The 27,500-nt window shown below is 31.6% G+C and overlaps 1 protein-coding gene across 17 annotated transcripts in view; it reads left to right on the forward strand.

Moving 5' to 3' along the window:
- LOC145256229 (ryanodine receptor-like) overlaps positions 1-27,500 on the forward strand; it is a 936,895-nt gene that overhangs the window by 297,199 nt on the left and 612,196 nt on the right. For all 17 annotated transcript variants that reach the window (XM_080114858.1, XM_080114861.1, XM_080114859.1 and 14 more), the window contains 3 exons: positions 18,695-18,807; positions 19,585-19,681; positions 23,621-23,714. In XM_080114858.1, coding sequence (XP_079970984.1) covers positions 18,695-18,807; positions 19,585-19,681; positions 23,621-23,714 — 304 coding nt within the window. The remainder of the gene's footprint in view (positions 1-18,694; positions 18,808-19,584; positions 19,682-23,620; positions 23,715-27,500) is intronic.

A 27,500-nucleotide genomic window follows, 5' to 3' on the forward strand; every position in this document is an offset into this window, starting at 1 on the left:
TCCAACCCATGTTGGGAAAGGATGAAATATGTGTGCGTATGGGAAGGTTGTTTGATGTCTATATATACAACTTTTAAAATGCATTAAAATAAATATGTACATTATTATTTTTTTATTTTTTTTTTTTTTTTTTTTTTTTTTTTTTTTTATTATTTTTTTTTCTTACTTCTAAACCACTCTCGGACATTGAAACTGAAGCTCTCAGTTTCGGTCTTAAATTCGCTACCGGCAAGCATTCGAAAATCACCACTAACACAACCCTAAAAAATTATAGACAAGAGGACTCTGATTTTACTAAAGGCTTCATACAAGGGATAATAGCTTTAACAACTACCCAACCTCAAGAATTAGCACTACCAAAAAGATACATTGATGCCTTAAAACTTTTAACAAAAAATAAAGACATTATTATTTCACAAGCCGATAAAGGAGGTGGTATAGTTATAATAGATAAAGACCTATATCTAAAGAAAATGCATACACTATTGGCAGACGGAGATATATACACTCCGATAGATTTAAAATCAATAGAAAAAGATTTCGATACTTTTAATAAATCCGTAAAGAAACTTATCGGAAATGATAAAAAATGGATAAATAACATAGAATACCACCCCACTATTCCTATATTATACGGCCTCCCAAAAATACATAAAGAGAACGTCCCTATGAGACCTATAATTTCAAACATTGGAAGCGTCACCCATAAATTAGCACGAGCTATTGCCCAAATTTTAACTCCACTAATGGGCACCATCAGCACTTCACATATCAAAAACTCTGGTGACCTCCTAAATAGAATAAAAAATATGGACATGCAAAATAAAACCATGCATAGTTTAGACATAATTTCCCTGTACACCAATATTCCAATCAAAAAATGCCTTAATCTACTCCACAAGCACTTAATCAAAATTAAAGCCGACCTACCTTTTTCCTCAGATACACTAATACAAATTATAAAACTCATCACTGATAGAACCTACTTTCAATTTAATAATTCTTATTATAGACAGAAATTTGGACTCCCTATGGGTAACCCCCTTAGTGGTGTACTAGCCTGCTTATTCTTAGAATTCTTAGAAACCAACTCTTTTAAACACAGACTTCCTAAAAACTCCACATATTTTAGATATATAGATGATATTCTTATTTTTCTTCCTAAAAACACACAAATAGAACAAATTAGAAATAAATTAAATTCAGTGGAACCATCTATAAATTTTACACATGAATCCGAACAAGACCACTCCCTAGCTTTTCTAGACATATTCCTCATCAGATCAGAAACCGACCTGAGTTTCAAAGTACATAGAAAGACCACACACAAAAACGACTATATTCATTACTACTCACACCACAATGATAAAATAAAGACGGGCATGATTATAGGTTTTTTCTTACGTGCCTTTAGAATATGCAGTCCCCAATATCTTAATGATGAATTTCAATATATTACGAATGTTTTAAGAAAACTACAGTATCCATCCTATTTCATTTCTTACGCAAAGAAAAAAGCTACGAAAATACACTATAATATAAACACACAGAAAAATAAAACAGATACCTCACTATTAAACAGACATCTTTTCATTCCCACCCACACCAAAAATACAAAAATCTACGACACTCTTGATAGACTTGGTTTTCACCTGATACAAACAACTTCCTCAACCATAAAACAGACATTAAAAACTACCAAGCACTCTCCCAAAACCCTCACATCCGATGCCGGTATATATTCCATCCCATGTAACAACTGTCAACAAGCGTACATAGGTGAAACACAACGAAAATTGAAATTAAGACTAAACGAGCACAGAAGAGATATAAGGAATGGTAACGCCCTAAATGCACTCTTTTGCCATTGTGCAGAACACGATCACTCATTTAATTTAGATCAAGCGAAAATTATTAAATACGTGATAGATAGAGCTAAAAGAAGACTTTTAGAATCAGCACTAATTTTGAATACTAATACTATTACGCAAAGAAAAGGCTTCTACCATTTAACCCCTAGCATAGGGAAAATAATAATCAAAGAGCAAGGTATCAGGGTGGATCCTGGCTAGCCTATTTTTTTTTTTTTTTTTTTTTTTTTTTTCTTTGAATGTTTCAGGAAAATGAGTAGTTTTTGCAGAAGAAGGAAAGAAAAAAAAAAAAAAAGAGGAAGGAAAGAAAAAAAAAAAAAAAAAGAAAAAAATAAAAAATAAAAAAAATAATAAAAAAAAAAAAAAAAATAAATAAATAAATAAATAAAAAAAAAAAAATAAAAAACAAAAATAATAATGTACATATTTATTTTAATGCATTTTAAAAGTTGTATATATAGACATCAAACAACCTTCCCATACGCACACATATTTCATCCTTTCCCAACATGGGTTGGATTTTAAAAAACTGTCTTTTTTCGCACGATCTATGACTTTTTCTTTTATCACATTTTTATCTCAATTATCCTGAAGATGTCCTTTGAGACAGGGACGAAACGTTGATTTTTTAATGATTTCATTCGGTTTTTTCTAATTTTTTCTTTAAACATAACGTCAACCACCGCTGGTATATTTTTTAATTCCTTATACATATATATATATATATATATATATGTGTGTGTGTGTGTGTGTGTGTATTAGTTAAGAAATTCAAGTTTACGAACTGAAGAATTTTGGAAACTTAAAGGATGGTTACATTTCTGAATTTTAAGGTGAGGATTGGTTATTCGTATTGTTTAGTATCTTCGGACTACCGTTCTCATCTTGAGTGTTATTTTCACAACGTTTCGGTCGATGTAACCTCCGACCTTCTTTAGGTGTATCTTGTCGAAAGAAAGAATGTTTCTGCCGAACTAACTCATGATAGCATCTCAAATATATTGACAGAAAGAAGGTCTGATGATGGGATCGCCATTGTCCCCAATGTTGGCCAATGAATCCATGGAATCATTTGAGGAAATGGCGTTAGGATCAACCCGTGGTTGCGATATGTGGATGTCACATTCATGCTCTGACCCTACCAGGATGATGTTCAAACATTACTAGACCATGTGAACTCTATCCATCCATCTATACAATTCATGATGGAAAAAGAACATAACAACAAATTATTGTTTCTAGATGTGTTGATACAGCACAATCACATTGAAACACCAATTCTCACAGATCACCGGAGTTAAGCAACCTTGAGCCTGGTCAGAACCAGATGGATGACTATTTAGGAAGGTGAGGCGCTGTATGTACACAAGCTAAAATACCAGATTGAGAAACTGGCGTGGTCTATCCTTCTTTTGAGGGTGGATGGGACTCTCTTAAGACATGATAGGCAGCCCATCTAGTGATGGCATCACAATAAAAAATACACTTGATAGCCCTGGCAAAGCATCAAGATTTGAATTACACTACAAACACTTGTGGTGAGTTCAATCTCGGTTGTGGCATGCTGAATGGATGGAGATGTGCTGATAATTCACACCGGTCTTCAAGTCCCACCATCAGTATAATGTAAAGAAAGGAGTCGTCCGTTGCCTTCAACATAGAGCAAAAGCAATATATAGTAACAGCAATGCTTATCAAGAGGAGATGGACAGTTTAAGAGAAACACTCCACCAAATCAACTATCCAGAGAGCATGAAATCAGCTCCAAGAAATCTGGACCAGACCAGACACTAAAAGACACCACTTGAAAACTCACCACAGCTTGTATACCATACGTAAAAAGCTTGTTGGAAAAACTTCAAAGAATATGTAATCACTATGACATCAGCAATTCAAATCTCCGGAAACAGCTTGTGCGAGTCAAGCCTCCTACAAAAAAAATCACAACTATGTCTATGAGATACGGTGTAAATGTGGAAAACTATGCAAAGGTGAGACATGTCGTCCAGTAAAAGTGCGGTTAGAAAAACATCGGAAAGGCTGTAATACGTGGAGAGATTGAAAAGTCAGGCATGGCTGACCATATCTGGAAGGAAAAGGGAAGCTATCTATCATTATGGGATGAAGTAAAAATTATAGACAGAGAAGAATGGTGGAGAGTAAGAAGACTCAAAGTAGCAGCGCATATGCTTGACAACAATCAATTACTAAGTAGATCTAGTACATAATTTAGCCCGATATGGGAACTGTCAATAATAATAGATAATATATACAGTAATAAGTAAACAATAACATTATATATATATATATATATATATATATATATATATATATATAATGTCATCCACATACAGTACTGTTTCGCTGTATCACAGCTCATCAGTGCAGCTAGACTAGCAACTACCTCAAGCCAGACTCCAAACCCGACTGCCCAAACGATAGTCCAAGGTTCTTACCATTATGCTATTCGACTGCTGCTGTGCGGGTAGTGAATTAACGATGTTTTGACATATATATATATATATATATATGTGTCAAAACATCGTTAATTCACTACTTGCACAGCAGCAGCCAAATAGCGTAATGGTAAGAAGCCTTGACTGTCGTTTGGCCAGTCGAGTTTCGATCCTGGCTTGAGGTAGTTGCCTGTCTAGCCGCACTGATGAGTTGTGAAACAGCGAAACAGTACTGTAGGTGGCTGACTATAATGCTCCCATCTTGGGTTGAGCATATTGGGAAGTGATATACAAATTTGCCATTAGCATATTAAGCGATGATCTTTGTGTAAACGCATCAAGCTAAGGTAATATATACAGTAATAAGTAAATAATATCATATATATATATATATATATATATATATATATATATACATATATATATATATATAGTCATCCACATACAGTACTGTTTCGCTGTATCACACCTCATCAGTGCAGCTAGACTAGCAACTACCTCAATCGAAACCCGACTGCCCAAATAACAGTCAAGGCTTCTTACCATTACGCTATTTGGCTGCTGCTGTGCAAGTAGTGAATTAACGATGTTTTGACACACACACACATATATATATATATATATATACACACACACACACTAATCTATATAGTAACATATAGTAGTAATAATTAGTAACAAATAGTGATATTTACAACAAGAAAATAAAATAGGTTTAAGGCTCCCAAAATTCATACTAGAGCTGTCCACAAGGACACGTGGCACAGTGGTTAGAGTACTTGGAAAAATCAATTGTGATTCTCGTGTGATATTCTCCTGAAAGTTGAAATACAACTTGTATAGGACCTACCTACTGGTGGAGCGAGAGCATGCTAAACCCTGTGAGGTAAATAAAGTTTTCTGTCTAGATTCAAAATTCTTTCAGAAACATTCTCGAGTTTGACAAAATGCACTTGAAGAGGGCTAGAGGTTACATCGACCGAAACGTTGTAAAAATGACGCTGAAGGTGAGAACAGTTGTCCGAAGAATATAAATAATACTAACATTTATAAGACAATCCATACCAAATGAAAACAAGGGATACAGATTAAAAAATTTTCCTAAAACATCTCGTCTGGAAAAAAATGTGAATTTCTATTTTCTTTCTAAATTTACCGCTTTGGATTGTTATTTCTTATTATGTGTTGTTTTTGACCAGGTTTTATCTCAGGGAACTTTTATCTTATAAAAGTGTTGATCTTATACAAGGTTGAACCTCAGATACATGTGTATATACGTAAATTTCGTTCCTTAACTAATTAACCGATTTTTATGAGTTTCAGAACACACCTGATAGGCGTAAAGGTGGAAAATGTGGATTATATTTAGTTTATATGCAAAGGCAGGTGCACATCCAGATACTTCAGATTTTGTGAAATTTTAACAATAGGCATTACACATCAATTAATATTCTTTACATTTCTTTGGACTATTTGAAACCGGTCTTAACAGAGAGGGATGATATGCTTCAGATTTGCGTAGTTCAAATATTTCAGATTTACATAGAATTTGATCTATAGTCATTAGACACTGATTAATTAACGTTTTATCTTTTCTTAAGATCCCCTTAAGCTTAAGACTTTGATTTTAGACCTTTTCTTGAATTAAAATCATCTAAGGGATTTTGATCAAAATTGGAATAATGATTCTAGACATAAGGTTGATTAGCATGATATCTTGACTTTAATCTTTCAAAGGGGACATAAAAGTGTTATGAAATTGTTCTGTTTGGGGTATTTTACTCGTCCTGGGACGGGTATTCTTTTAGTAATACGAGATTAAAATCCAAAGAATAAAAATAACATTCCAAAGAGGTAAGAAAATTTGTGGGTTTTTTTTCATGTTCTTTCTTTCACTTTCTTTTTTCTTTTTTATCTGCAGATTTTCTTCTTGTCCAATTTGATTCTTGTCCAATGATTTAACCCATTAATGCTTTTGAAAAATAATAATCAATTCTTCACTTTTCTTGAATGTCTTGTCAAACTCATTTTTTTTTTTCAATATGCAATGGTTTCATTTTTCTTGCCTTTTTGCTTTGATTCTTTGAGATATTCCTCATTTCATTGACCATTCTTTTTTGATTCTCAGAATTTGCAGGAATTCCGTTTTTACCATTTTTGCTTTTTGCTCAAACATTTTAAAGATTAGTATGAAAAAAAATAATTTCGAAAATATTTTTTTAGAAAATGTTTATTCTTATAAAGTCAGAAGTTTTTTTTTAAGTTCATTTCTATCGCCATTCTTAAACCTTTGTTGTGTCGGCAGAATAAATTCATCAGATCGGTAAATTTTTCTGTGGAGAACCTTGATCCTTCCCCCAATATATATATATATATATATATATATATATATATATATATATATATATATATTATATGGCTTTACATAAGCAGTAGTTTGTTGCTACACAGTCATGAGCATGTTTCGGTCTACTAGTATTTACTAACTAGAGACCTCATCAGGCAACAACCCTTATTTTCGAAAATAATCGTCACAGAATGAAGATATCATATTCCAAAAATCACGTGGGTTTATTTTCGAAAAAAAGGGTTGTTGCCTGATGAGGTATCTAGTTAGTAAATACTAGTAGACCGAAACATGCTCATGATTGTGTAGCAACAAACTATTGCTTATGTAAAGACAAATGTAACCTGCTCTTCTTCTGTATTGAGCACTCTTGTATGAACCTCGTTATATTTCACTGGTTACCCTACCTTTGGAAAATAGCAACCTCAAATTATATATATATATATATATATATATATATATATATATATATATATATATATATATATATATATATTAAAGGAGATTAGAACAATAGTCTAAAGACCAGAGTGTATTTTAATGTAATAGTGAAATTACTAGTTTAATTAAAATACAGGAAAGAAAAAAAAAGAAAAAGTGCTCAATCACATTATCAATCACATTACTAAATATATATATATATATATATTTATATATATATATATATATATATATATATATATATATATATATATATATATATATATATATGCTTTTACTCTTTAGTCTTCCATAGAAAATGACGCTCATTTATATTCATCTAGAAAAGTTCGTTTATTTACTGCATAAGTAAACAATTATGTTTATATAGCTCGATGTATGTGATATTATTCAATTTAGCACAGGCACTCGTCAGTGCTAAAAATATACACATAAAAACAAACAACAAGTCACTTCCACTAAGTCAACTGAATTAAAAAAATAAATTGTAAGATGGTCAACATCATGATTTTAAAATATAGACTTTTGTCATTTATTTGTTATATGCTCTGTAATTACATTGAGCTTCTTAAATAAAGAATATGTATATATAAAAAGTGAAATATAATTGGAAATTCGATATTTCCACAGAATATATATATATTTGATTTTGTTGTTGTTCCTACTTATGAAACGGATTTTTAATTTAATCATAATTTGATTTTTAAATTTTCAATCACATTAATAAATATTAAATTAGCTCTAGGATATTTACCTATCGAGCTTATTATATATCTAAATTACAACGAGCACTTTTTCTTTCCCTGTATTTTAATTAAACTAGTAATTTTACTATTACATTAAAATACACTCTGCTCTTTAGACTATTGTTCTAATCTCCTTTAAATATATATATATATATATATATATATATATATATATATATATATATATATATATATATATATATAAGTACATAGGTTTAATAAAATATGTTGAGAATCACTTTAGTAAGAGTTAAAAACGTATTTATTATTCGGAAAGGAAACACAAATGGATATATATATATATATATATATATATATATATATATATATATATATATATATATATATATATATATATATATATATATTCCAGGTAGGAAGACAGTCATATCTTGCTACGATGTGTAGACCGTTTCGATCATAATTGATCTCATCAGGCAAGACGATTTCAAAATTCAAATATTAAAAAGGGTTCAAGACCATTTTCCGTTTTAGAGGAGAGAAAATATACTTTGCAATGACTGGCGTGAAGAAAGGTTAATGTTTAGTCATTGCTTCACGCCAGTCATTGCAAAGTATATTTTCTCTCCTCTAAAACTGAAAATGATCTTGAACTCTTTTTGATTTTTGAATTTTGAAATCGTCTTGCCTGATGAGATCAATTATGACCGAAACAGTTTGCACATCGTAGCAAGATATTACTGTATTTACATTAATAATAATAATAATAATAATAATAATAATATATATATATATATATATATATATATAAATATTATAATATATAAAATATATATACACATATATATATGTATATATATATATTATAATATATAAAAATATATATACACATATATATATGTATATATATATACATATATATACACACACACACACACACATATGTATAAGCATTATTAAAGATAACAGAACTTCTGCTTAATTATACTTTTTTCATTTTTTTGTTTAATATTTTTCTCGTCTTTTTTTGTGTGAAAATCGAAAATGTTAACATATCTCTTATCTGTTCTCAAATCATCTTCGGGTGAGAATCAAATGTACAGTGGGCTAAGAAAAACTGATGAAGGAAAAAATTAATAGCAGCAAATGGTTAATATTTGTAGACGACAGGTGCCGGGGTATTTTTGAGGCCACTAGCACACTTAATTCTGGAGATGTCTTATTTGTGTCACATGGAGGGTTACGACAGTCATTTTAGTGTTTTGTAACATAGGTCTGACCACATATCAAGGCCCAGAAGCCACTAGAGATTAAGGATCAATGTGTGTATTGTAGTCATTGTGACAGTAGCATAGTAATCATTTGTGGTGGAAATTTGGTATAATCAGATTATTTATGAAAACAGTCCAATAAGAATTTGTGTAAATTGGACTTGAAGACCATATTGTAGTTAGTTGGAAAGCAGACCAGTGGAACAGGGTTCCACAGGCAGGCAGTTCTAGAAAACACTCTGTTCATGTAATCCATGTCTAGGTTTAGGCACTAATAGAGAATGAGGGAAAATATTGATAGTGGTTTCAACTAGACGAGTGTTTTTTGTGGAAGATTGGCGAGGGGGGAACCATAGATTGCAGTTCAGTCACACACTTGCCATGAAAATAATGATAGAGCAGAGAAAGGCTTGCAATGTCTGTGGGAGAGAGGTTGCAGAGAAGAAAAAAGGGCATCACTTACTAGATTACAAAGTCAGTTTTGAACTTTGTCAAGGCAGGATACTTGTTAGAAAGGCGATACTGTTGAATACAGGTTTTGGGCTTTTTATGGAGATGCCTTCAAGTATTTTTAAATTTTTAAAGTTTGTTTCACGAAGTATTATTTTTATTTATTTATTTATTTATTTATTTATTTGTGCTATTAAGATTTTTCTTACATCAGAGGGGATACAGTTATGTTGTTGGTTTTTTTTGTTGCTTTTTTTTTTGCAGAGGTCGAAAAATTGCACTGGAATTTACATTATGCATGGTGAGGCGACAGAATAGAGTAGTTGTTGTTTAACCAATGTAGCTATCCGTTTCAAGGTTTTTATGGGAGTTACACTCAATAGAGGCGATGTGTTACACAGATTGGGATGGTTTATGAAAAGAAACTAGCTTGATAAAAATTTTAGATGTGGGATATCTGAAGGAATTTTTTATATTATATTTTTCTTAATCTGTCGAGTTGTATGTTCCAGTTTTTTCTCAGAATCTACTGAGCTAATCATGCTGAAATTTTGTATGGAATCTGTTATTACAATGTACAGCAAAAAGAGTATTATGGTTTCCATTTGGTACACACTTAAGGATTAATCATTGCAATATCACAATTAACTCTAGAAGCTTTCTCGAAAACAACTGGGCCGATCTGGTTAAAATTTTGTGTGGATATTTGTTATCATAAGGTACAGCGAACTAAGTATTATAGTTTCCGTTTCTGTTTGGTGCACAGTTACTGCAAAAACGGGCACAACTTTAACCACATTCAACCATAAATTTGTCATAAAGCACTCATTCTTAGTTAAGGGGTTAAAACTTTTTAATGTAAACAAAAAAAATAATCTTTTCAAATTCATTTATTTTTTTCGCTCTGACTTCAACGATTTTTTTTTCTTTATCTGAATTTTTAAATCAAACAAAAAAATAATAAAACTGACCATTTTATCTGGAACCTTTTTTTTTCCTTTTGTTCATTTATCATTTTGTCTGCTGCTGCTGATGTATTTTCAAAGCTAATGTATTAGTCTTGTGTCTGTGTTGTTTGTTTTTTTTTTTTGTCTCTTGATGCAAACAGGCTTGTATCAGAACCGGCGCTAGGGAGCTATGATCCCCACCTCTTACACACACTGAAATAAATCTACCAAAGGGAGACTACTCTTTATAAATAAACCAATGCGCTCTTTCTTTACTCATCAAAAATGAAAACGTTATCCAATAAAAATATGGAACATTTATATATATTTTTTTTCATTTGTAATATTTCAGTATCTGATAGATATATGGGAGAGATGCTAGTCTAGCGGCACTGATGAATTGTGATACAATGAAACAGGACTGTATATCGATGACTACAAATATATTTTAAGGCCCCGTCTTTGGGTAGAGCACTGTCGTAAATAATCTCGCCCACTACTTAATTGGCTGAAAATGCGACTGTCAACACGACGGTTCTAGGTTCAATCCTTGACTTGGGAGAGATACTAGTCTAGCAGCACTGATATGTTGTGATACAACGAAACAGGACTGTATGTCGATGACTACAAATAAATATATATATATATGTATATATATATATGTGCATAATTTTATTTAAAGTCCAATAAAAAGTCCTATTTAATAATATTATACATAAGTTCTTCTATTTAATAGTATACATACATATATATATATATATATATATATATATATATATATATATATATATATATATATATATATATATATATATATTAGTGTTTGAACGATGAATCGAAATCGGAATTGGAAATTGGAAAAATCGAATCGGGAAAAATATTAGAATCGTCCCATCACTAACATAAATATATATATATATATATATATATATATATATATATATATATATATATATATATATATATATATATAATGTCAGTGGCATTCAGCCTAGGCAGTTTGAATTATCAAAGGAATATTAAATTCACAAACCATTTTAGTCGCATGTATATCTGGTCAGGGGAGATGACGATGCTAGTTTTTTGCAGTTCATTTGCTACTGACCCATCTAAACATTGCTTACCTTAAACGCCGATCTTTCACGAAAAACACCCGTCTAGCTGAAACCATGCTTAAACAGTTTGGTAAGTATGGGGGCAAGTTCTGATTGAAGCTTTTTCAGCACTATAATTGGAATGCCGTCATGGCCAGTTGCTTTACTGGAATTAAGGTTCTTGATTAGCTTAGCGACCTCACGCACAAATATTTGTATGCTGTATAGGGTGTTGTCTGTTTTAGGAGGAAATATGGGGAGTTGATGGCCTTCGTCGCATAGGGTAGAATTAGCTGCAAAGTTCTTGGCAAATAGTTTTGCCTTGTCTGATGCTGACGAGATGACCTCATATTCATTGATGATAGTGGGGATAGAACGCACACTTCTGTTCAGGATCCTGTTTGTTATTTGCCAAAACTGGTGGGAACCAAACCGTTGCTCAGCTACTTTGGATTTAATGGACTGAGCATATAGCTTGTCCTTTTCATATAGCATATCCTTTTCATATAGCGTATCCTTTTCAATAGAAAATGTTTTTACAGTTCTGAATTTTTTTAGATGAGGATTGAGTATTCATACTATTTGAACTCATTGGATTACTGTCTTCATCTTCAGTGCCATTTTCACAACGTTTCGGTCGATGCAACCTCTGACCTTATTCAAGTATATTTTGTATAACTCGGAAATCTTTCTTTTGAACTTAGGGAAATTTTTCTGTCAAAATCTGTATAGAATATTCAATAAAGGGTTTCATTCGAAATTCTGTGCAGTTTCCCCATGTTAGACAAAAAAGGTTCCCATATTGAGAAGAAAGATTTCAGAGTTAGGCAGAAAGATTCTAGAGTTGGACAGAAAGATTCCAGAGTAGGGCAAAAAAGAATCCAGAGTTGTACAGAACGAATCCAGAGTAGTGCAGAAAGATTCCAGTTGGACAGAAAGATTCCAGAGATGGACAAAAAGATTCCTGAGTTGGTCAGAAATATTCCAGAGATGAACAGAAAGATTCCAGAGTTGGGCAGAAAGATCCCAAAGATGGACAAAAAGATTCCAGAGTTGTGCAGAAAGATTCCAGAGATGGACAAAAATATTCCATAATTCGACAAGATACACCTGAAGGGCAAAAGTTACATCGACCGAAACGTGAAAATGACAATTTAAATGAGTACAAGATAATAATTTTTGCTCTGTGTTGTCGATCATGATACACCTGCCGATTTTGATGCATGAAGTTTGCCGCAAACACATATTTTGTTTATACTTATGACGGTTTTGTGTAGAACCAAGCACTTTTTAATATAACTGCTAATCTCAGTCGGTGCAATAACTACCATAGAACAGATCAGACAGTAAGGCCTCAGGTTTTACAGCAGAATTTTCCTTCTTGTAGATTCATGTCTTAATGAAGATTTAGGGTACATCTCTCCTATTGGATTAAACAGGCCTTCAGATACCAACCTGCGAATTTCTATGTCCCAGCATGATATATACAGCACCTAGCATTCCCAAATGGTCACCCATCTGGTACTGGGCAGGCTGATCGTTGCTTAATTTCAATGATCTGGCAAGAATCGGTGTGTCAATAGGATTGGTAAAAACTACCCAACTTCGGACTACCATTCTTATTTTGATTCTACTTTCACAACGTTTAGGCCGATGTAACCTTCAATGTTTTTCAGGAGCATCTTTTCGAACTTAGGAAACTTTATTCCGAACTTGTAAACTTCTAAAAGGTTATGAGTTTGGCATACAGATGCTCGTTCCAAATGATGCAATTGAACAAGGTCGAAGGTTACATTGGGCAAAATGTTGTGAAAAAAAACAACCAAGATGAGATTAGTAGTCCAAACTTTCACAACAAACACTCGTCTAGCTGAAAACACTATCAATAATTTCCCTCACTCTTTATCTGTGCCTAAACCTAAACGTAGATTCCATGAACAAAGTTTATTTCTTAGAACTGCACACCGGTGGAACTGTCTTCTATTTGCCTGCTTTCCAGCTGACTACAATATGGTTGTCTTCAAGTCCAACGTAAACAAGTTCTTGATGAGCCGCTCCATTTAAGTTAACAAATTTACCGAATTCCCATTACTAACGATTACTATATTGTCCAATTGACGACTGTACACTCTTTAACCCTTATCCTCCAGTGACCTCTTGGTCTTGATAAGTGGTATGTAAAATAAAAATAAAAAAATAATCCAAATAATATTAAAAGAAAGTAAAACTTATAATTTGAAATTTATCGTTAAATTATAATGTAAGATCATGGAATTTAGAGGATGGGTAGCGCCGGTTCTGGTTTCACCAACAAATATTCAATATTGATGCTAATTTGCACAATCTGCTTGAGTAATTTTTTGACAAATAAATGTTTACATTATTTTTTTCATCGGTTGCTAAGCTATATACTGAGTCCGCCATAAGTAACTATATAGTTTTATTTCTACATCATAAATGCACCATGGAAGAAATATAGGAATTGCAATATAGAAGAAAGACCAATTCGATAATTATTGGAAACAAAATCTACTTAACAGGAAAGTAAATACAACAAATGAAGGTTGTGGTTATACATCAGTCCGACTGCTATGAGTGCAAAACTTGTGCATAACCCTAACACCAGGAGATATACGAGGTGCCTTCAATAAGTTTCCATACTTTTTTGTACAGTCACTTAAAATTGCTATGCATCTTATGAGATGACTGACCAATTTCCATGATTTCACGTTCAAATGAACAGCTACAGCGAGAATTAGAATACACCCTACTAAAGCCTGATTTGCACAGCTGGTGAATTTTCAAAAATACAAACTGAACATGAAGAAACTTTAGAATAACGATATGCAATAAAATCCTACTTTAAACTTGGGGAAAAGGCCACAGAAACGTATGGAATGCTTCAGACTGCTTTTGGACCATCTTGCATGAATCACGCATCAGTTTTTGAGTGGCGTAAGAGATTCAAGGAAGGCAGGGAGTTTGTGAGAGGTGATGAGAGGTGCGGGAGGAGTAAGGAAGTCAGAACATCAGTGTTGATTGGCCGAATAAAGAATTTCATGGATAAGGACCATCGTGTGTCTATAGAGACAATAAATGCACATTTGATATCAGTGTGGGAACTGTACACAAAATTATTCATGAGGAATTGAAGATGCAGAAGATTTGTGTGAAGTTTGTCTCATGGGTACTCAGAGAAGATCACAGACTATTTGATTAAGATGGCATCAAGACAGTTCCTCGCCCTCCCTATAGTCCAGACCTTGCTCCCTGTGACTTTTGGTTATTCTCAAAGTTCAAGGAAAACCTTAAAGGCTGTCGTTATGAGACAATTGGGGCGATGAAAAAGGCTGTGATGAGGGCCAGTGACATGCTCACACAAGAGGACTTTCATGGAACTTTCCAGAAGTTGTTGGAACGGTACAACAAGTGCATTGCAGCCAGAGGAGATTACTTCGAAGAGGACTAGAGTTTCATGTGTGTACTATCAATAAAAGTGTCCATACGGGAAAAGTCTGGAAAATTATTTAAGCTATCTCGTATTCTCCTGGCCTTTATATTAAATGGAGGAGTTTATTATTATCAGTAAGGTAGACACATTACAACAGAAACAAAAACGGGCGCACTTAAATTTTTTTGTCACATATTAAAACAATTATTAAAATCTGTGCGTTCCTCATGGAGCAAATTTTTCAGGGTCTGAGCGATTAACTTTGGCGCATAGCTCGAAAGGCAGTTGAACAATAACAGCTCGGATTTTTTGGTTAATGATGCTATGCAGCTTTGTTAGGTAGATTGTCTTTGCGATCGGCTGACAGAAAAAAAAATCAAGAAAGGTCAAATCTGTCAAACGAGAATATAGTTACTTATAGTGGACTCGGTATTTCATTGCCAATTGATTTGTATTTTTTATTTTTTATTTATTATTTTAAAAAAGATATTTCGGTTTAAATGTTTCATTTATTTTTTCTTTATTTTTGAAAAAATAGTTTCTCTTTACAAAAAAAAAATATAAATAAATAAATACATAAGTAAAATCGATTTTGCTATTTAATTGATTTTGCTATTTCTATTTTATATTTGTCTCAACCTATAGTAGCACCCCATTACTTCAAGTGTCAAGAATAAGGATTCACATTATTCAAAACTTTTTCAAGCTTTTATTTTATTTACCGATCTGCTTAGGTATTTAAAAAAATGGAAAAAAAAAGTTCCTTCTGTCACGAGTGGCAGTCACTCCTCTCTGTATTCATCACTTAATCAATATGTCCCTCTTTATTCTATCACTAGTGGTAGTCCTCCCCTCTCTGTATTCGTCACTTAATCAGTATGTCCCTCTTTATTCTATCACTAATAGTAAAAGTGTGGAATGTCTGCCGATTCCTTCAAACACACGCATATACATTTTAAAGGAATGACCATTCCTCTCTGCTCCTACCACTGTTCCAGTGCCAGGAGTAAAAACAGTACAACGTTTAATGAACCTGATCCTGATGTTTGTCTAACTAATTATTTAGGTTAATTATGTGTGTAAACGCAAGCCAGGTCCCCTCTCTGCATTCATCACTTAATCAATATGCCCCTCTTTATTTGCGTCTATAGCTAACTTTCATCAATAAACTGACAAGCAAAGAAGAAGAGGTATTTTTCTTGCTATCACATTCGTCTTCATTGTTTTTAAGAGTCTGTTAATTTATAAGCATGATTGGAATAATAATAATAATAATAATAATATTGATATTATTATAATTATTGTTATTAATAATAATAGTAATAATAATAACAATAATTATAATGATATTATTATTGGCGCAAAAATAGATATACTAGGCTGGTGCAAAAACAATGTCGTTTTTTAATCAGATATACATAAAAAAAAACGATATTATTTTTACACCAACCTAATATTATTATTAGTAATCGTAATAATAATAATAACTGTAGTGTCGATATCAAATGACATCACACCAAATAGCCGTGAAGTGTCAATGACGATGGAAAGGCCGAGCAGAGAAAGCACTAACGAGACCTCCACTGGATGAGTGCAAAGAGGACTGGGACATTGTGGAGGCTTGTTGCCATCCAAATACTAATGATGACCAGTGGTCATTACCAGCAAGAAGTCAACAGCAAGCGACTTTTGCAAGAACACCAAAGTCATTTGCAAAGCTTATCAAAAGAGGTGGAGAATACTGTAAATCTGGTGATACTTATTGTCACCCAGACTCCAGGGAACACCTGTGTGAGAACTCCTAGTGAATATAAATAATAAATGATAAATCATTAAAAAAATGGGGTACTGTAAATAAAATACTCCCTGAACAGGTAATATATACTAATCAATGAAAATTAGAAAATACGACACTTTACCACCCTGATTCGATGAACAAAGTTGGTAAATGAATATTTCATTTATCTTTCTCGCGTGTAATTTTCTATCAAACAGTGTCTTACATTGACATCGTCTTCAAAAAATTCAACTTGAAAAATTAAAATTTTCTTTTATTTTAATAAAATATAAATATTAAGCGTTAAAATGTATATTATTGTTTTATTCTGCCATAATATTTACTATCTAAACTTCCTTGGCCATTCAGAACCGACAATATATTCAACCATAGTGTCATACCGTCATATTCGTCTATGTTTTTTTTTTCTTTTTTTTTTTTAAATTCATTCATATATAAGTGTGATTAGAATGAGTTGTGCTAGATTGCATCTTTGATTATAGCTTGGTTATTTTCAAAAAACAAATTAATTCTGGAAGTCATTTCCAAGAATGACAAGCATGTATAGTATTTTCAATTGACTTGCATCAAATTTGGCTTTGATCGTGCATGTTAGGCCATAGTATCCGACATCACAAACCACTTTGACTTTTTTGAGCGTTTACTGATGGCCAGAAGATCAGAGTTTCATCTTAAACGGAATCATACAAAAAAAATTAATAACAAAATGGTACTTGATGACCCCTTGCTAAATAGCATTATAATGTAAGAATCAAGGATAAGTGGTATACAATCTATAGAAACGAGTGGTGTAATTCGCATTATTTGGACTACTGTATATAATTGTGTTTATCGGCTGTTTTCAGTACTGTATATAATTGTGTTTTCGGCTTCCAGATAATACTGGGTTATCAGAAAAGAATATATATCGTTTTGTTAGGTGAAATTTTCTAAACTCGCTAGACAGCAGTAAAAATAATGTAGATTCAGACTGAAATCAGATAAATTTTAATTTATGACACACTATATAAGAAATACTGCAAATATGCTTAATATCCCTTTTTTCAATATTTCTTTATGATTTCATTGTCATTTAAATTCTAGTGTGTATTTAATTTAAATATTTAAAAACAAAAATAAGGGGATGTATTTCACAAATATCCATAATCTTTTCTGCAATGAAATTATATTTGATACAAATAAACTTCAATCTATGCCTGACTTGTCCTCCAAATTTGGGATTGAGATTTAACTCGCTTATTTCGTTCTGTGAACTGGCAGACCTCGAAACATCAAACCCCAAAGCTGAAAATGGGCAACATTTAAAAGACATTATTTTTCAATAAATAAATAAATATATATATATATATATATATATATATATATATATATACATATATATATATATATATATATATATATATATATATATATATATATATATATATATATATATACACACAGGTAAAAATTGTTTACCTAATATAATCAGAGGTACACTTCAATTTAATATAAATATTAATATTTATATATGAATTAATTAATCCCAACCAAATAAAAAAAAGCTCAATACAGACTTGTTGTTTGTTCTAATGCATAAACCAGCAGCAAATTCTAGCTTTGCCACAATTCTAATTTGCTAGTTTCTTACTGTCATCTAATTAGAAGAATAGCAAGAATGGCATTCTTTGAAACTCAGTGGAATAAAGACTTTGAAAATTGCTTTTGGGAGTATTCGGTCGAATAATAAATTTAATTGTAAATTTTAATTTACAGTTTGAAATTCTTTTATTTTCCCCTGTGTGTATATATATATATATATATATATATATATATATATATCCAATACTTATTACCTTTTTGTGTCTTCTCTTGTTTTCAGGTGAATCCTGCTGGTGGACAATTCACCCGGCCTCGAAACAAAGATCAGAAGGTGAAAAAGTCCGAGTGGGTGATGATCTCATTCTTGTCAGTGTTTCTTCGGAAAGATACTTGGTAAGTAGGTGCATATATTCACTTATATTTTAGAAATACGTCTTCCCTCTTTTTAGATTTATGCATATTTAACACAAAACAACGTTACTGAATTCACACACACACATATATGTGTGTGTGTATGTGTGTATCCTTGGCTTGGGAGAGGTGCTAGTCTAGCGGCACTGATGAGTTGTGATACAATGAAACAGGACTGTATGTCGATGACTACGAATATATATATATATATATATATATATATATGCCGGTTGTATCAATTGGTTTCCTAGATGTAAATGCAAAGAAACTCGCGTGATTATTAAAGAGTGTCCAATGCAAGACAGAGCTGGTATATAGTCTGTTTATTATGATCATAATAATCACTTCTGTCCAAGTCTGACGAAGTTACTGGATCGTTGATACGATTTGGTAGCGGAAACATGTGTAACTAAACAGATAAAACGGTAATAAATTAAAAAAAATATATATTTGCTCTGCAATAGTATTGAGCACCTTCTTCAAGTTTTACTGTTTACCAGTTCTGCTATATATATATATATATATATATATATATATATATATATATATATATATATAATATAAAATATATTTTAGTTATCGACATACATATATATATACATATATATATATATATATATATATATATATATATATATATATATATATATATATATATATATATATGTCTTATAAATCTGAAAATATACTCTTCCTATCAATCCAATAATTACAATAGATTTGTTTGACTCATTTTTTTTTTTTTGTTTTGTTTGGCAGCATATTGGTTATGGTGTCAGTGTAATCGCCTCCTTTCAACAAACATTATGGACAGTCGTGCCAATGTGCTCAGGAGCAATCAGACTCAAATCACTCGGTAAGTTCCTTTTTTTATATCAAACCCGCATATGCTTTTAAACCTTATTGTGGCTCAATATATTCGCAATTATTTCTCTTGAACCATACTCCAGTTATCTCCCTTGAATAATGTTTTGGAAATTAAATCTGTCTAGAGAATATGCGTTCAATGGTTAAAATTATATGGTAATGTTGCAATGTATTTGCAATTTAAGTCTTAATGACACGCTTAGATCGGATGACCTCAGAGGAAGATTAAATCTGGGCAGTATAGAGCAAGGGCGTAGCCAGGTAGGACCTAAGGAGAGGTAGCAAAAATTTTACAAAATATAATATTTCGTTCATTTCATTTTGTTTTAGTAAAGTTTCATTTTTTTATTATAATTAGGGCCACCTAAAAATTGCAATTAATGCTCATTGAATGTTCTTATAGCGTCAAATTAAAATATTTTGATTGATTTATGATTTTTTTTTTTTTATATAATTACTTTGTCAAATTAGTCCACCTGATTAATATAAGCATTTTTTTTGGTTGCCCTAATAAATGCACAAATTATAACTTATCGCATTTCATAATTTTTTGCCACATTCTGGTTGTCATTAAATATTTATAGATGTACGAAGAAAAACAAAAAAAAAATAAAATAAACGAAACAATACAAACAGTTACGTTTCGTTTTAGTACAAAAAATCAAAATAAATTATTAAATATTTGAACAAAACGAAATGAAACGAATCCAACCCTGCAAAATTCCCCTATAGGTAAATAAACTTTGATGCATTATTGTGAAATAGCAGGCAAAATCGATTTGAAAGCAGGCAAATTATTTACAAGGGAATTGCTTGCTTGTCTATCTCTGGCAGCCCTACTGGCGCTTTAAATTACGGAAAAAAATTTCAATCAACTTCTCCGAGTGGGAGGAGGTACAAAAAGCATAGAAAGCATGGTTGGCTACGTCCTTGGTATAAAGAAGTCTGTGCAGAGCAGGGGGCTTTGATATAAAAGAATGGATGAGAGTAGATGTAGAACAGTTAAAGAAGGAAAACTGGGGAGATAGGTTAGTTTGGAAGTTTCCTAAGTTCAGCAGAAAGATTCCCGAGTTCAACAAGATACACCTGAAGAAGGTAGGAGGTTATGCCGACCGAAACATTGTATGAAGTACACTCAAGATAAGAACAGTAGTTTAAATAATCCAAACAATCCAAGTTATCAATCCTTTACAAACAAAAAATGCCGTATATATAGTAATCTGAAAACACCAACAATTAGCTTTTGCCTTTCTTAATTTGTATACTTATTTCATAAACCATTTCTAATAAATTAATATTCTGTGGTATACATTTTAAAATTTATATTGTCATATTTTCTTATAGTACTAGCAGTCGGTCCAGTGTTACCCAGTCATAAAATACACTAATTTATGTAGATTTCGTATTTATTATTATAAAGTTAATTCTCTATTGATTATTATATTGTATCTTACATATAGCAGTGATTTCCAAAGTTTTTAAAAAATATGACTTGGGTGTCATCAGTTAAAATCGAAAGCAAACCATTTAGCTTTCTAGCAGAATTCGCTACCATCTGAGCTAATAACATTGATTACCAAAACTTGATAAATAAATGCAGTTAAATGTATATTTGTACATGCATATATCATACACCTTACGTTGGATTACGATTGCCAAGTTAAAATTTTTCAATTTTGACTCTTTAGCAGCAATTTTTTCCGGTTAAAAAGCAAATTGAATTTGTTCCACAGCTCCGAATATCCCATATATCAAGTTTCAAGTTATTGGCAAAACAATTGGAAGAGTAGTTCGATAGAGACTGTTCGACATATATACATATATATATGCGTGTGTGTGTGCTAGAACGTTTCCATCCTAAATGCTACACAATTATACACAATGTAGAAAATATGCATAAATAAAACTGTGTGTGATAATTTAATAAAACTAATCATCCAATAAGAAGCCACAAAAAAATGAATAATTAATTAATGAAAGTTCGTTTTTCAAATGGATATGCAAATTAGTTAACCTTTACGAAGTCATTAGCATATCCATAACTGAGTATATTAAGAAATTCGTCTTAATATTTTTTAAAGGGCAAAATGTGCACTTTTAACATCGATGACAGGGCAACAAATAACTGAACTGTATACATGTATAGATCTGCAATAATTTCGTTTGATGCATCTGGGATGCTGAGAACACATACTACATGTTGAGCTTAGTCTAAAGGCGAAGGAATCATTTAAAAAAATGTTTTTTTTTTAAACAATGCATTTTGAAACAAATGAAATAAAATTGATTTAATCTATTAAAAAGTCTTCTTTTTTTACTTATGTTCATACTTTACGAAGCACATCGCCAGTTAAACGTAAAGGGCTACTATTTGGGGCCATGTCTAGGAAAGATTAACAAGATATATGTTTATGTTACATTTAAACTTCTGCATATCAGTACAGCCAGGGAAGCAGGTAGCAGGAAGGGAATTCCAAAGTCTAGCTGTTCGAGGGAAGAAACTTAGAATAGAAAGCTTTCTGGCATTTAGGGACAACAACAGTGAAGGGGTGAGATCTTATTGCTAAACGGGTTTGTCGGGGATATGTGCATCGAGGGGATACAAGTGAAACGAGTTCATCAGAACACATTCCATTAAAATATTTGTAAAACAGGCACATTGATGCAACATTGCAGCGATTATTGTATTATCTTTTAATGGGGGAGGAGGTAGTGTTGAATAATTTCTGTTCTCATAAGATCATACTCCCAGGAGTTACCTCCTATATATATACGATATTTAAATTTCTTATTTTGTATTAGCTGTAAATACATGGCGTTGCCAAATAAAAGATATGTTGCCGGACAGAGGGTTTAATTTCCTACTATTTCAGGTACACAGAATATCCTGCATTGTACCGATTTTCCTCAAAGTTGACCATTCTTTGAATTTTTGCATGAAAACTTACTTCCATTTTTAAATGGTTGGTTATAATGATAATTAAATATAACTCAAATAAAAAATAAATTAAATAAATCAATTTTATATAATCTTTCTGAAGAGAATCTATAAAATAATTATATTACTAATTTCCATGAAAAATTTAGAGCTAATTATTTAAATAGATTTTCTTTAATGTAATATGCAAATGAGATAACTTCTTGAATGTTAGTTTCTTTTTTATTAAAGTGTATACATATAGAAAGAAATCATACAGGAATACAAGTATATAAAAACCCGCTTGCAGTATTAAAATCTACTTGTGAAACAGTGTACGTTTTGTACATACTAATCAAATTGTGAACAAACTTTCTATTATCTATAATATAAATCTCACCCGTCTGTTTAAATTTATGTATGTTTGTAAGTCTGCCTAAACTTTCGATAAAGGTGACGGATTTCCATGAAATCGGTATCATTTTGAAGCTCGACACTTCAGACGACAAATATCGACAACTTGGCCAAAAACATTAATTCGTTCACTCTCAAATAGGTACTTTTCAAAAGGGAGGGGTCGCTTTTTTGCCGATATTTTCGAAAGTCATCCCTTTTTTTTCGATTGATTAGATTTAATTTAAACATACGCCATTTCCGGTTTGGCGATAGATGCAACAGCAACCACGTCACTTTTTTTTTTTCATGTTCTGTTCCTCCTTTAGGTACGGGTTCAAGCCTGCCTACTAACATTTTTTTTTTTTTTTTGCTCAACACACACCTCCAAACACCCTTGCAATGCCGGGCACCCAAGCTAGTTTATTATAATTCTATTATCTATTATAATAATGGCGTATTCCTGTCTATTTAGACAGGAATATGACTTTATTATAATAGATACTAAAATTAAATAAGCCTAGCCTGCTTTGATCTCAATCTAGCTAGGATAGATGGGAAAGAAGTTCACAATTATTGGTTTAGATTAAATGAGATTTAATTTTTTTTGTTTTCCAGGATATGTATTCGGCGGGGACGTTTTGAGGCTTTTCCATGGTCACATGGATGAATGCCTAACCATACCACCATCAGGAAGTGAGAATGAACACACGTAAGTTTTCTATTATTGTCCCAATTATAAAAAAAATAGTCATATGACCTGTTTTCAACTACGTCCGCAGGCGAAAATATTTTTATGTTCCAAAAAAAAGACAAATTTCTATCTTTATCCCAACAAAACTATTTTGTGTACCGTCGTTTAGTCTGTCTTTTGCTTTTTTTTTTTAAATCATTTGCTTTGTTATCCTGTTGGATGAACATAATGTACAATTCTATAATTATTAGCCAATAGCATGATCTCAAATACACTAGCAACGCCTTTTTTTTACATGAGAGCCACTTGAGGATAAGGGTAAAAAGAGCTACTATATTTTGTACAAAAATCGGTTTCAAACAGAAAAAGGAGAAATTATAAAAACATAGCAGTCATCTGACATGTCATTAACTACGTCCGCAGGCGAAAATATTTTTATGTTTCAAAAAGAAAAATTCTATTTTACGTTTAGTCTCCCTTTTGTTTTTGTTTGTTCATTCGTTCTGTTATTTTATTTAATTCCGTTCCAGGAGGTTAGACGTAAGGTCAAGTGTTTCTGTGGACTGAACTGGATTCAAACTTCTCAGATTCTAAATCTCTATTGTTAGCCACTTCGCCATCGTCGTTCTGTTAGTCTATAGGATTAACATCATTTAGTCATATAGGTATTAATCAATCGTATGACCGCAAACACACAAGCCACGCCTCAAATTAATACCTAAGATAAACGCTCCCATATTTTGTACAAAAATCGGCTCCAAACAGAAAAAAAAGAGAAATTATAAAAAAATAACAGTCATGTGATCTGTTTTCAATTACGTCCGCAAGTTAAAATGTTTTTACGTTATCAAAAAGCATTTTTTTTCTTTTTCTTTTACCTATTAGCATAAGTCATGATACAACAAAGACTATATCACATTTATACCAGGGTTTATGCGGCAACCGGATGACCCAAACATTTGAACATTCTACTGGAGAGCAACTTACACTGGCATCATAATATTTTAAACAAAGCTTTAAATTTTATAAATATCGTCTATCAGCTTAAAAAAAACTTCACATTGTTTTCCTTTCTTTTTTTCAACAAAAATTGGATTAAAAAAAAAAGAATCTATGGTATTTTTACGACCTGCTCCAGCGTAGTATAAACACCCCAAACCACCCCATGTTAAGAATGGCTTTCGGAATGAACACTTCCAAACCTCCCCATGTTAAGAACGGCTTTCGAGATTTGGGGGGGTTTATTCCGAAAGCCGTTCTTAACTTGTTAAATTTGGGATATTTATTATACTCTGGGGCATGTCGTAAAAAATTACCGAATGTATTCCTCATTAAATTTCATATAATGAAAAATATTTTCAATATTTATTAATTTAATGGGGATTAAAATTAACATATTTTTAATATTATAAGTATTAATCTTAAAAAATCGGCTCCAAACTGCGAAAAAAGAAATTTGAAAAAAAAAAACCTCACGTGACCTGTTTGTAACTACGTCTGTAGGTGTTGTAGGTGACAAGAGTTCGAGTTGCTTAATAATCCCTCGTCGCTAGTGTAGTAGACCAGTAAGGGTCCTAAAGAAAGACACAACTCTGTATTAAGTGGAAACGAAATATATTGAAAACTAGCTGTACATACCCGGCATTAGCAAGTAAAAAAACATATTGGGGAGTGGGATGCTTAGTCACATACTATTTAAGATACGCCAAATACCTTAAGTTGTTACGGTTTTCCTGAGAGTTGACCATATTTTGGATGCTTGGGAGCATAGAACATAGCCATATTTATCGCTGAAATTCAAACAGGGAAATGAAATCTCATAGCTTAAAGGGAAATAATTCATAGGTAAAATGAAAACTTACTTTCGTTTTTAAACGTAGCTTATGTTTGTAATAATAATAATAATAATAATAATAATAATAATAATAATAATAATAATAATAATAATAATTATTATTAAAAATAAATTAAATTTAATCTGAATTAAATGAAAAATGAATTCAATATATCAACTTTATATAATATTTCTAAATGGAATGTCTAAAATAATTATATAACTAATTGCCATAAAAAATTTATAGCTAATTATTAAAACAGATTATCGTTAATTTAATATGCAAATGTGATAACCTCTGAAATGTTGATTATTTTTAACGAATAGTATACATAGAAGTCGTGCAGGAATTAAAGTATATAAAAGTCCGCTTGCAGTATATATATATACATATATATATATATATATATATATATATATATATATATATACACACACACACACACTAGCGTGGGTAATCGGCGTTGCCCGGGTCGATATAAAGTTCCGTTTTGAACACACCTACTATACTAAGGATATTAATTATTTTCATCGTGGGCAGCGTCGATACCCCCCCCCCACACACACACAACAATTTCCAAAATAAAAGAACAGACAAAAACATATAAATGTAATCCCCCCCCCAAAAAAAGTACATGATACCCTTTCGATCAGGTAAGATTCTAACAATAGCAAAAATATACATATCTATATATCTATAAAAGTGAACGTGTATGTCTGTCTGTCTGTGTGTCTGTCTGTCTGTGTACATTTCCCTACGCAATAACTCTGTCAATTTTTAGTTTATAGACTCGAAATTTGAAATACCGGGTACTGAGATTTGGGAAAATCGATGTGACGGGTGTCAACCAGAAATTTGGCTGTTAAGGAGTCAAATTTCAACGATTTGACCTTTAAGAACTCTACCAAACTCCTCCGACAATTTTGGGTCTAGACACTTGAAATTTTAGATATAGGTTCCTTGAACATGGATCTAACTTAATAAAGTGATTTGAGCCCGAAACAATAAATTTTAAGGGGTCATAATAGGGGTCAAAGTTTTAAAAAATTAACCATTTTTTTTGTTTTTTTGCTTTTTTTGCACAGCATACACCTCCAAACACCCGAGCAACGCCGGGCACCCCTGCTAGTATATATATATATATATATATATATATATATATATATATATATATATATATATATATATATATATATATATATATATATATATATATATAAAATAAATAAAAAGATTTTCAGATAGTTTTTTTTGTTATTTTTTATTATTTACATTTGTAATTTTCTGGTTTGTTTGTTTTTAAAGCGTCTGGTACAACGCTCGGCTTAAACCGATTATTGCCGGTCTCGCCCGATCAATGCTTGATGGGAATTCGTGAAGATCCGTGTTAAATTATGCAAGACATCTTTCTGTCAACACGAAATTATTTTTTCACGCTAGAAACGTCTTGCGATTACCAAATTAATTTATTTGGGAAGAGTTTTTTTTTTTTCCTTTCAAACTTCGGAACGTATAAAAAAAACTCATCAGGGGAAATAACTCTACTCGTTTCATTAAAAAATCGATGTCGTAAGTAATAATTCCAAAAAAATATAATTAAATATATTATCAATATAATTTTTTATTTAGAGGTGATGAAATTACAATCTTAAATAGAAGAATTAAAATAACTCTTCTGCTAGAACCTTAAACTTACATACAGTTATTTAGTATAATTCATTTTCCTTAACATAATAAACAAATGAGGTGACCTATTAATCGTATATTTTTTCAAAGAATCATACTATATATAGAAATAAATGAAATAATAAACTAACGGAACTTTTGTATATATTAATCAACTTGTGAACAAACAAATAAACAGACAGGAATACGAATTTATATATATATATATATATATATATATATATATATATATATTCATTAAGACACGCATCTAGGAGACGGAACGAGCTTATGTAAACACCTG

Source organism: Euprymna scolopes, chromosome 32 (genome assembly GCF_053919585.1).
Source record: "Euprymna scolopes isolate OS-2025 chromosome 32, ASM5391958v1, whole genome shotgun sequence".
NCBI classification, from domain to species: Eukaryota; Metazoa; Mollusca; class Cephalopoda; order Sepiida; family Sepiolidae; genus Euprymna; species Euprymna scolopes.